We start from the raw sequence: 12,326 nt of genomic DNA on the forward strand, positions 1-12,326 counted from the left end.
ACCCACGAAGTCACTTCTCATGGAACACCATAGAACATGGACAATTCTTGCCCATCTCTTGTCCCTGAACAGGATCTAGACACCATGGAGGAGAGTTCCGAGATCAAGGTAGAAACCAACATATCCAAGGCTTCCTGGATTCAGAGTTCCATGGCTGCTGGAGGGAAGAGGGTCAGCAAAGCCCTGAGCTACATCACAGGAGAGATGAAGGAATGTGGAGAGGGTCTTAAAGGTACAGTGCTATAAAAGCATCCCTAGAAAGGCTGTCTTGGTAGTGCCCAGGAAACACTTTGCCAAGGAATTGTTTAGGCCAGCTGAGTTCTGTTCCTAGGGTCACCCAGGGAAGGTAAGAAATTTACCATGTAACAGTCTCTTGGGATATAAATACCAGTGTGTGTGTGTGTGTGTGTGTGTGTGTGTGTGTGTGTGTGTGTGTAGAGAGAGAGAGAGAGAGAGAAAGAGAGAGAGAGATCATTTTGGAATAGAGAACTTCTGCTTTCCCAAATAGCCCATCCAAATGTTGTAGATGAGCAAAATTAAATGAATGCTGGGATTCCAGAGTTGGCATTCTAGAAGAAAAGTATACTAGATGAGTCACTGAAGAACTATCTATTAGGCCATGGGTTCTCTAACGATCTCCCTGGACCTGCACCCACAGGTTTAATGACCTTTATGCAGCAAGAAGGTTCTTCTGGAAAGTTTATGCCACCCTTCTATGAGGCACAAATAGTGAAGGTACCTAATACTCAGTGCAGGAGGTGATGTCTGACTAGCAGTAGATTTCTAAGTAGTCACATTCTTTCCGGGATTCTTTGTTTATGCTTTTCTATGGTAGTCAGCCTGCAGCTGACTCCCTGAAAATCCACTTGGTTTGCAGGGAGATTCTTTCCCACACACCCAGCCTACCCCCCAGGCCTGGCCCACACCAACACCAAGCATTTACTGACTTCCTCCTGCGCTGCTCCATTTCAGACAAATCCCCAGTGTTCCAGTTTCTCGACTGGGTGCTCCGAGGCACGTCTCAGGTGATGTTCGTGAACAACCCCCTCAGTGGGATCCTCATCATCCTTGGCCTCTTCGTCCAGAACCCCTGGTGGGCCATCTCAGGCTGCCTGGGCACCATTGTATCCACCTTGACTGCCCTCGTCCTGAGCCAGGACAAGTGAGTCCCTAGCAGCCCTATCGTAAGAGCATCATTCACCCCCTTCCCACCGTCCCCTCACCCTGGCACTAGCCGGGTGCAGGAGGCTCATACAGGTAATCCTAGCTAATAAGGAGGCCACGATCTGAGGATCAAGGTTTGAAGCCAGCCCAAGTAGACAAATTCAAGAAACCCTTATCTCCGATTGAGTAGCAAAAAGTCACAAATGGAGGTATGGCTCAAGGGAGAGAGAATCCATCTTGATTGAAAAAATCAAGCAAGAATGGAAAGCCCTAAGTTCAAGCCCCAGTACTAGGAAGAAAATAGAAAGGCACTAGTAATCAAAAGTAACTGCTCCTTGATTATTTCTCATAGACCCCTATTATCTAGGAAATGTAAAGATCCATGAGGATAGTATCTTCTCTCCCTACTCCCAGAAGAGAATGAAGAAGGGAATGAAGAAAACTTAACAGCCACAAGGGAAGTTCCCACTCTTACCTGCCCTGTCCTTGTTCCCCCAGGTCTGCTATAGCAGCGGGACTCCACGGCTACAATGGGGTGCTGGTGGGGCTGCTGATGGCCGTGTTCTCAGACAAGGGTGACTATTACTGGTGGCTCCTGCTCCCCGTCATTGTTATGTCCATGTCTTGGTAAGTTTGTTTTTGAGACTGTGAGTTCAAAGCAAAGGGCTAACACCAATGTCACCATCCAACTGCCTTTCTAAATTCCATTGAAAGGGCTGTTTGTTTGGCTGGCACATCAGAAACACCTACCAGCAATAATTACCAACATTACACACAGACAACACAATGCTGGGCCATGGATAAACAGCATCTCCTTAGATAACCTTCCTTCTCTGTTTAAAATCTGAACAGAGTTCTGGCTTCACCCTACGAGAGCACAGAGCACAGAAGACACACACAAAGGCGAAGAGCCATGTGACAGGGTTCTGTTGGTTTCTAGAAATCTCATCACTTCTGTTCTCCAAGCTTTTCTCTAGCCTGTGACTCCTGACCAGACCTAGACGATCTTCCAGGGTAGACCAAAGACCAGTCACAGGCAGACCCTGCAGAGCACAAGACTCCCCTCTTGCTTCCAGAAAATGCAGGGCATTCTGACCACAAGGCTGGTGGCTTGACCATTCAAAATAAAAACAAACAAACATAGTTTAGTGATCCTAATTACTGCCCCTCATTTCCCCAAAACTACTCTCACTCCTTCTGCCTGAGGGTAGAACTCTGTCTCTTCTAGGAAGTTTTGAGACTGCCAGGAAGCTCTGAAATTGAGCATGGGCCTCTCACCCTATCTCTTCACCACATGCAGTGTGGAGGCCCCAGGAAAGGCCTGGAAGGGCAGAACAGGCCTGGGGAAGATGGCCAGCAAGCTGCAACCTCACGCCCACTACTCCACCATCTATTGCCGGAGCCAGGTATCTACCTAATGGCTTCTCTTGCTTCTGTCCCTAGCCCCATCCTCTCCAGTGCCCTGAGCACCATCTTCAGCAAGTGGGACCTGCCTGTCTTCACACTTCCCTTCAACATCGCCGTGACCCTGTACCTGGCAGCCACAGGCCACTACAACCTCTTCTTCCCCACGACGCTGCTGCAGCCTGCATCTGCTGTGCCCAATCTCACCTGGTCAGAGATTCAAGTGCCCTTGGTAGGTATGATGAAAAGAGGAAGGGCAGTATTTATGAAATGCTCAATGCCAAAGTGACATTTATTTACTTACCCATCTGAAACATCCACAGAAGATACTTATTAACAACTAGACAGTACTAAGAATTCTACATACTTATCCTGTGAGGTACCATCCTTGTCTCTTTCTAAGAGCTGAAAGTGCTATTTCTCCTCCCATTGCATCATCATTGAGAACAAAACAGGGATCCGGTTAAGAGACTTACCCCAGCCAGGGATAGGTGGCTTCTACCTGTAATCCTAGCTACTCAGGAGGCTGAGATCTGAGGACTGCAGTTCAAAGTCAGCCAAGATAGGAAAGTACGTGAGACTCATATCCAAAAAGCCAGAAATAAAACTGTGGCTCAAGTGGCAGCAAACCAGCCTTGAAGGAAAAAGCTAAGGGACAGTGCCCAGGCCATGAGTTCAAGTATTTGTATGAGCATGAAGAGACAGACAGACAGACAGACAGACAGACAGACAGCACTACCCCAAGTCCCATAGAAAATTACTTAAGAACAAAGCCAAGACCAGAACACCAGCTTATTGACTTCAGGCCTATATTCTTTGCTGTTTTAATTTATTCAAGAGTCTTTTTTTTTATGCTGTGGTCCAGCTTTAATGCAACTTACCCTGTTATTTTCATTCAGTTGCATTGATTCATTAAAGGTACCCACACCATGCTGTTAGTTATTGGCTTAAGAAGTCATTGCTGGAACTTCCAGAGTTTCCTTCCATTTGTTCTCCTAGCCATGCTCCTATATCAAAGCTCAGGTTTCCCCCCATTAAAAATATATAGCAGAGTTCAAAAGTAAGATGACAAAGCTTTGCTCCTTTTACAGCTAGGCTGGTTGAATAGAAATGTCTTGGAAACCTGTTGCACAATGTTAGTGTGCTTTTGAGAGGCTGTGGTAGGGAGATGATGGGTTCAAGGCCAGCCTAGGAGACACATCAAGACTTTGCCCCCGCCCCCCAAAAAAGTATGGAGGTTGGTACTAAATCTTTTGCAGAAGAGATCTAAATTGTCTCCTTAAGCTCCATAACAAACGAGAAACCCTGTTCTTCCCACAGCTTTTGAGAGCCATCCCTGTTGGAATCGGCCAGGTATATGGCTGCGATAACCCCTGGACTGGAGGCATCTTCCTCATAGCTCTGCTTGTATCTTCACCTCTCATTTGCTTGCATGCGGCCATCGGATCCACCATGGGGATGTTAGCAGGTCTGTGTCACCACTCCCCCCACCTTAATGGGTTCTAGGAACATTTGTGCCTGCTGGCAGCTCTGAGGAAAATGGTGATACGTGTCTTTAACACTGTGCCAAATTCATGAACTTTCCCCTTCCATTGCACACGACTTACAGTGCTAACTAAAGCCTTCATGCTCCTTGGAGCAACACCTTAGTGTAACTTGAAAGTCAGGGAGAGTTTTCCTTCCAGATGTATTTTAAGTCTTATCTCCAATGACAAAAGGAACTATTTGTTTTCAAAAAGGGGTGTGTGTGTGTGTGTGTGTGTGTGTGTGTGTGTGTGTGTAAGGAAGGTAAAGCAGACTTCAGGGTCTTTACTCAAAGTATTTCTTCCACTCATTACAACTAGCCACTAATAGTCATGAGGCTATATATATTTATGTATGTATTTCCTCTCAATGTATTTTTACCAAGTAACATCAGAAGTTCTTTTCTGTGAATGAGCTTTGAGGACTGTGGGAGGTTTGGGGAGGGTGGGTGAGCTCTAAAAGACCCAAATGCAGTACAGATGCCCTTTTCTCGTAGCTCTCAGCATCGCCACGCCCTTTGACTCCATCTACTTTGGCCTGTGTGGCTTCAACAGCACTCTCGCCTGCATCGCCATTGGAGGCATGTTCTACGTCATCACCTGGCAGACACACATCTTGGCCATTGCTTGCTGTAGGTATCACAGACAGAATTCCCTTCAATCACAGGTGATGCCTAGGTCTATCCCCGAGAAAAAAGCAATAACAAAAGAAAGAGGCCAGAGAGGGAGAAAGAAAGAATGGGAGGGAGGGAGGGAGGGAGGGAGGGAGGGAGGGAGGGAGGGAGGGAGGGAGGGAGGAAGGGAAGGAGGAAGGGAGGGAAGGAGGGAGGATGATAACCACTTGAAAAGAAAACCACTTCACTTGGCTTGGCTAGAATTGGACCATTTTCATCATATAAAACAGTAAAGCTTAAACCTCCACATATTGAACATCAACCCCTTCAAATGATCCCTCCTGGTTACGTATTTGATTAGAGTCCCAGAAAATCAAATTGACTGGAACAATTTGGCATGTTTGCATATGCTTATAAACTTGCATCATTTTGTTAATACTATCCAAATCAAACCCAAATAAAGGGCTGGGAATGTGGCCTAGTGGTAGAGATCTTGCTTAGCATGCATGAAGCACTGGTTTTGATTCCTTAGCACCACATAAACAGAAAAGGCTGGAAGTGGCGCTGTGGCTCAAGTGGTAGAGTGCTAGCCTTTAGCAAAAGAAGCTCAGGGACAGTGCTCAGGGCCTGAGCTCAAGCCTCAGGATTGGCAAAAAAAAAAAAAAAAGTAAATAAAATTCATTTGGACCAGGACACTTAAAACAGAGATTCCATTTCCACATATCTATAGATCATGAAACTTTATGTATATGAACTTTAACAAAAATAGTAAATTTACATTGTAAGACTTCTAAATTTGCTAGATATGTTCTGATTCAGAAATGTTCCTTGATATACTTGGAAGATGTGTTTTCATTTCTGTTCTATGACAGTCAATACAAAGACGTAGAAAACAAATTCTAAACTAGATATGAGGGGTACAGTTGCTGTCTTTTTCTTTCTTCCTTTCTAAAATTATTTTCTGCTACCCCAAAATTTCAATAGAAGGCCACCATAGCATAGTTACTTAAGAAATAAGAGCTGTTGGATTGATCAAATGAAAAGTGGCCCACCTAGCACCTACTGCTACATAGGCACTTTTACATACTTCATCTCTATCCCAACACCAACGCTCCATGGTTGGTATTCTCCTTTTACCTGGCAAAAGAGGGGGAACTGTATCAATGAGCAGAGTCAGGACGAGGCTAAGAGGAATGAGGCTTGATCTCGGGACCATGTAGGCAATGAGTGAGGCTCCACTTCTTCCTAGAGGACTGAGGGTGATGCACCTGGCATCTAGCAGGGAGAGGCGAGGGTTGCTGCTACACATCCTCCGATGCACAGGCAGCCCCACAGCAAAGAACATCAACGGTGCCTGAGAAACGTGATGGAGGGCGTCTCTTTTCAATCTTCACTATAAAGTACTCAGATACTATTGCTGTCCCATTTCACAGATGAGGGACGGAAGCAATGGGAGCCAAATCAATGATCCAGAGTCAGGTCTGGAAATGTCTGAATTCTTTCCAGGATATCATGCACCCTCCTGAAGCTAGTGCTTCCTCTAGTGGTTAAAAAAAAAAAAAAAGGTTCAGAGTACTGTGCCTTTTGTCCTAGCTCTGGAGCCAGCGCTGGATAACACAGGCACCTGCTCTGCACATCAGGCAACACACCCCTTTTCCTTCTGTTCTGTCTCTTCCACTTCCACTCGCCTGACTTTGCAAGCCCAGCAACCATACACAAGTAAGCAGAAGGTTTTCAGAGGCTGCCTGGTGGTCACAGGGAGAATTAGATCAAGTACCACTGGGGTCTGGAGGGCATGTGAATGAAGCCTTACACTCTGGCCCAAACCATGGAAGAGTTGAATGGAACAGAGCTCAGGAAAGGCCACTCAGTGAGCCTCCACTCTTCTCAGGCTTATCTCCGGTCATTATGATGTTTGGGTTGACCCTTTCATCTTCCTGCCTCTCCCTAACCTCAGCACCCTGTGATGAAGAATGCACGCTTGCAGTCCGTGGCCATAGCTCTGCCAACTCACCAGCCACATAACCCTGGAAAAGCCACATCAATTCTCAGTGCCTCACACCATCAGGACTTGCCTCCTAGAGCTGGTGTCAGGATCAGATCAGATCACTCATGGGTGCCATGTGAACCCTCTTAACATCTAACAAATGGCAGGAAGTGTTCGCCCTATGACCTGTATCCAAAGAAATGCATGAGGACGCAGCAATGCAAAAGGTGGCATGGCCTCTTATTTCTTCCCAGAGAAAGAAGCTGGCTGGTGGGACCCATGCAACTTGCCTGCTCTATACTCTACTTTATCTAATTTAACCCTGTATTTCCTCTCCTCTTCCATCTTGAATCCTTACTTACCTCACAAACAGACAAAACAGTGGTGTTATTTAACCTCTGGGAGCCTCAGTTTTCTTGCAAAATAAAGAAAATGCCAGTGCCTGCATTTTAGGAATGCTGAAGGCTGCCGAGAGTGTGGCTATGTGCTGGGTGTACAGTCATTCTCTAATAAAGGTTAGCTGTTGTTAGTATCCTAAGGACAGCTGGGATGGGCTCTCTGGAGAAATTAAGGCTCCAGATGCAAAGCCCAATTACATTGGTCCATTTTCATTGCCTCTGACTTCTCTTCCCAGCAGTCTCTTCTCAGCAGCCCGCCTGGTCATGCCCTCCTCTGCCCAGCCTGAGAGACAAGGCAGTAGGCCTATTTGGTTTTCCTCAAGTTTGCAGGATGTTGCTAGTCCCTTGAAACCTATATTATGTTAATACCTTGTGATGAAATATTCCAGCAGGGACTTCTGGGATTCACTTGCCTTTGCTGTATAGTAAAATTTTCATTTATGGTTTATGCTGTTAAATGTTCCTTTACTGGAATGTAAGGTGGTGAGACCCAAGAGAACTGTAACAGCTAAATTCTGGCCCTTTTTTTTAACAAAGTTCATCTGCTGTCTTAGCAATGCAGGCATTTTCATGGAATTTAACACTTTTAAAGCTGCCAAGCACAAACACAACTCGGTTGGTATCTATTGGATCTGAGAGATAGCATTTGTAGCATAAAATGAATGAAGAGAGAACGTGTAGAGTAAGCTTGAGATGATGGTAAATCATGACTGACTATTTATGGTTGGTTCTTCTTCCAGCACTGTTTGCAGCCTACTTGGGTGCTGCTCTGGCCAACATGTTGTCTGTGGTAAGTCTATGGGGACTACAAACATGCCCACATGCTCCCTCAATTTCCCTACCCCTGAACATAATCCTTCCTCCTGGAAAGAGGAACATGCATCTATTCTTGTATCAAATCACACTACTCATCTTAACACCCGAGGCCTCAGGAACTCGAATGTCAATCAAATCCTATTGTCGGTGGCAGTGGTGCTCTTTATAGAGCAATCTGAAAATCTAACCCACTTCTATTTCACCATCCTCCAGCACTATTTTCCTTCTTCACTCCTGGCTTGTAAGCCAGTGTACATTTGTCCCATAGAAACTACCACCTTTTCACAGAGAGGATGGTGTCATCAGCAAGGGACTTTAGGAAACAGTGCAAGGACAAACCTTAACCAATCAGAGAGAAGCCTGGGCTGCTGGCTTATGGGCACACACAGCAGTCCCAAAACCCATTTTTTGCCTGGGTCCTGAGACACAGTGCTCAGGGCTCATCTTGCAGCCAATGTCTCTCTGTCTTAGATAGAGAGGTAAGACAAAGTTCACATGGAAGGGGAAGGTCCATTAGTCCTGCAGATGGGACGGCATAAATACCCCACTCACACCTGTTTAAATCTCTCCATTATCTCTAGGGAAAATAGATGGTTTGGACTTAGCCTCAGAAAGTATTTTCTAAGCACACTAGCCTATCATGTGCCATCCCACGGGCAGAGACCTTTGGCTCCTGATCATTGGCCTTTACAGTGATACTATGTGCTGGGAGAAATTTAAAAAGACAGTACCACTCAATTTAGACATTTTCTTTTAAAAAATAATAAATTCATTTCCTCTGCACCTACTCTGCTGATGATATTATGCTGACCACTGTCAGGAAAGTTTAGGCTATTAACAGACCCAGGAGTTTCCAATCTCACTGAGGAACAGGATATAAAAATGTTGAACTACATTTCTGAAACCGTCCAAGGCCTCCTCAGAAGAGCACTTCTGAGCCATATTCTGTTGCTGTCTAACTGGTGTGCATATGTGCAGCCCTGGGTCTTTAACAATGCTGCCATCTGCTTGATGGTGATCACCACGTCCTGAGAACCATTTATTGAATACTTAGTGTACACAAAGCACCAACTCTCCCAGTCAGTATCGTTACTTCCGGCTACTGAGGAAATAGGTCTCAGAAAGCTTAAGTGATGGTAACAAGGGGATCAGATCTGAGATTGGACTCTGGGTCTATGGAGCCGTCACATCTGTTCTACTGTAGGATTCCACAGAGCACCTTGCATTTTCTCAGTGGGGCTTTGGAAAGACTCCCTGAGTGTAAATCATAGCTCACAAGAATTCTTTGTCCATGTGCTGGCATTGTTCTCAGTCCCCAAATCCCTCCCAACCATGCCATCTTTGGACTTACACCTAGACAATGTAATTTACTCCCTTGGTCCTACCTGAGGCTCTTACCACGGCTTATCATAATACATCTGGGGAGAGGGGGCATGATTTGATCTACCTCATAGTTGAATTCATAGGCTCTTTGTGAACTGTCCACTCAAGTTATCTCAAAGGAAGAGTATTCTCAAAGGGGGAGTATTTAAATGTCCTTGATCATCTCAAGGAATAAAAATCAAGTCATCAGGATGAGAAAAAGACATGGGATCCAAGAGTACTTGGGACGAGAGGCAGTTACTCTTCATCTCCGCCTCCCAGGGACAAGGCCGTGTATCTCTGTAAAGGGTTTCTGCTCCTCTCAGCTTCTAAATAATACTGTCTCTATGTGGTTTTCCAATCCTGTCGGTTCAAGATCTCTGTACCTAAGTACTGGTGCCTATGAGGTCTCATTCTCAAAAGAGGGATTCTATTTGCCCAAATGATGAACCTATGGGATGCTGTGTTTGCATCAAGTGTCTACGTCTACTCCAATCTATGACAAGAGAAAACAGTCCTGAGATACAAAGAGTACCAAAGACACTCCTTCAACAGAGCTTCTGAAAGAAGGCACAAAACTTCCACAGTTCCTACAGTCAGATGACTAGCCCAAGACGAACCACATCTTCTACATAGAGGCATATTAAGCCCACCCAGTGGCTATACTTTGAAGAGTGTGTCTTCACCTGCTACAATGCAGACTGTCACCAGTGACATGATTTTATTTATATTGGCAGCCAGTTCAACATTCCCCTTAGCAATGCATCCTTTCTTCTCTCCAGGGCTGAGGGGATTCATAATAGCACTAGGATTTCTTGTTTTGATTTGGTTTTGTGTGTGTGTTGATGTAACTGAAGCACTTCTCGGTCCCTCTCCTTCCAGTTTGGATTACCACCGTGCACGTGGCCCTTCTGCCTCTCAGCACTCACCTTCCTGCTCCTGACAACCAACAACCCTGCCATCTACAAGCTCCCGCTCAGCAAAGTCACCTACCCAGAGGCCAACCGCATCTACTTCCTATCCCAAGAGAGGAACCGAAGGGCATCAACAATAACAAAGTATCAGGCCTACGATGTCTCTTAAGTTGCCCATTCCCAAACATGTCACTATAAATGCAGCTGACTTTGGGTAACCTGGGTCCCCTTGAAGGAACTCCCCTGAAGACCTCTTTAACTCCCCCATCAAACACAGGGAATGTTATGTCCTGTGAGCCTCTGGGGGCCTCTCTAAATCATCCAACACTTACCAAAGCCCTGTTCATTTCCACTGTTTACCCACAGCTAGCTCTATGAAAATGCACTCTAAGGGGTACTTTTAGCCACACCACTCAATCATATAAGGTAGCAACACACAATGCCAGAAAATGGTCTAGTCTAGAATGCAAGAGGGTTGGACACCTCCCCCCACACACATACATACACACCAGCTCTGCCACTAATCAGTTCCATCTGTCACAGGCTAGCCCTTCCTGAGCCATCCCAGCCTCAATTTCTTATTGGCAGGGATTTCTTTATGACAGGAAGGGTCTCTAAAACCCCTTCTGCTTCTGAAATGCAGATTCTTCTCTGTCTCTTGTAAATCAATCAAATCAGCTTGACCAGAAAGCAGCAACTAATTGCTGAGTTGAGAAACAGATGGAAGAGTTACCCATAGGAGAGGCAGGAAAGTGTGATGTTCTGAGGATCTCCGGATTAGGAATTAGAAACTGAACATGACAATGTGCCCTCCTTTACCTAACAGAAATGTTTCTGTAAATATTCTAAAATAAGATCTGATCTTTTCCAACATCTAAATCATACTGGAAGAAAGCAATTGTTTCTCTTTTTGCAATTGTCATAGCCATGCTCTCATTAAACTGCTTAAATTTCAAGTTGGCATCAGAGTTTTCTTAAAATGGGGTTCATCTCTATGTACACATGCTGCCCGTTTGTGCAAAACCCTTCATGTGTCTGAAAGGAGACAAGCGTGGGTTAAGAATGAGCAGAAGAAGGTGTGGTCATGGATAACCTGGAACCCTAGCTTCTTGGGAGGCTGAAATTGAAAAGATTATGGTTTGTAACCAGGCAAAATGTTTCTGAGAACAGAAAAAGTTAGGCATGGTGATTCATGCCTATCATCCTAACTACAGTGGGAATCATAAGTGGAAGGATTATAGTCTAGGTTGGCCTGGGCCAAAAGAGAGAATTTATGTCAAAAATAACCAAAGCAAAAAAAAAAGGGTTTGGATGTATGGCTCAAGTAGTAGAGTGCCTGCCTAGCAAGTGTGGGACTCTGAAATCAAACATTGATAACTAAAAACAAGCAAGCAAACAAAACAAGATCAGAACAGGGCTTGAAGAGGAGGAATACAGGTTCGACTGTGCACATTGCTTTTTTGTTGTGGGAGAAGAGACTGTTAATTCCCAGATCATTTTTTAGTATGTAGTGGTTCGGTATGTAGTGCCAAGATGACTCATCCAGCCCCTCTTGAATGGCCATTCACTGTTGACTTTTAGTCACTCTTGGTATCCCTCCTATTGCTGCCTTAATCCACAGGACTTCTCTATGGAGAGAAACATGGCCAGCTTTCCCACCCCTTCCCCAGAGGAGCGCTAACCTTTTCTAGCCACACTAAGACATCAACACATACTTCCAGTTCAGAATGATGAGTGATGGCTTAAGAAGAGGGAGAGACATTCATAAGGAAATGGAAGGACTTGGAAAAACTCATACTAAGTGAAGTGAGCCAGACCCAAAGAAACATGGACTCTATGGTTTCCCTCATCAGTAATAATTAGTACATGTCTAGGATAATCCTAGCAGAAGACCACAATAGCTCAATAGCTCTGAACACACAAGATGATGCTAAGCAAAATGAACTCTAAATTATGGAAACGAGTGGTTTATCATTGTTGTTACTGTTTTCAACATGCCATGTGAAATTATGCCTTTTTCTTTTGTCTTTCTTCCCCATGGCTTTACCCCTGATATCACTGTAACTGATTTTGGTACCCTGGATAGTGTGTGTGTGTGTGTGTGTGTGTGTGTGTGTGTGTGTGTGTGTGTGTATTAGAACAAG

The 12,326-nt window shown here is 45.0% G+C and overlaps 1 protein-coding gene across 5 annotated transcripts in view; it reads left to right on the plus strand.

The window, feature by feature from the left end:
* Slc14a2 (solute carrier family 14 member 2) overlaps positions 1–11,118 on the plus strand; it is a 403,525-nt gene extending 392,407 nt beyond the window's left edge. For 3 of the 5 annotated variants that reach the window (XM_048363015.1, XM_048363014.1, XM_048363016.1), the window contains 8 exons: positions 73–232; positions 973–1,162; positions 1,663–1,791; positions 2,608–2,800; positions 3,889–4,036; positions 4,589–4,723; positions 7,831–7,880; positions 10,151–10,351. In XM_048363015.1, coding sequence (XP_048218972.1) covers positions 73–232; positions 973–1,162; positions 1,663–1,791; positions 2,608–2,800; positions 3,889–4,036; positions 4,589–4,723; positions 7,831–7,880; positions 10,151–10,351 — 1,206 coding nt within the window. Of the gene's footprint in view, positions 1–72; positions 233–972; positions 1,163–1,662; positions 1,792–2,607; positions 2,801–3,888; positions 4,037–4,588; positions 4,724–7,830; positions 7,881–10,150 lie in introns of all 5 variants that reach the window. The other 2 variants (XM_048363018.1, XM_048363017.1) reach the window with 1 other exon arrangement.
* The last annotated feature ends 1,208 nt before the right edge of the window (positions 11,119–12,326 follow it).

The sequence above is a fragment of the Perognathus longimembris genome, chromosome 15 (genome assembly GCF_023159225.1).
Source record: "Perognathus longimembris pacificus isolate PPM17 chromosome 15, ASM2315922v1, whole genome shotgun sequence".
NCBI classification, from domain to species: domain Eukaryota; kingdom Metazoa; phylum Chordata; class Mammalia; order Rodentia; family Heteromyidae; genus Perognathus; species Perognathus longimembris.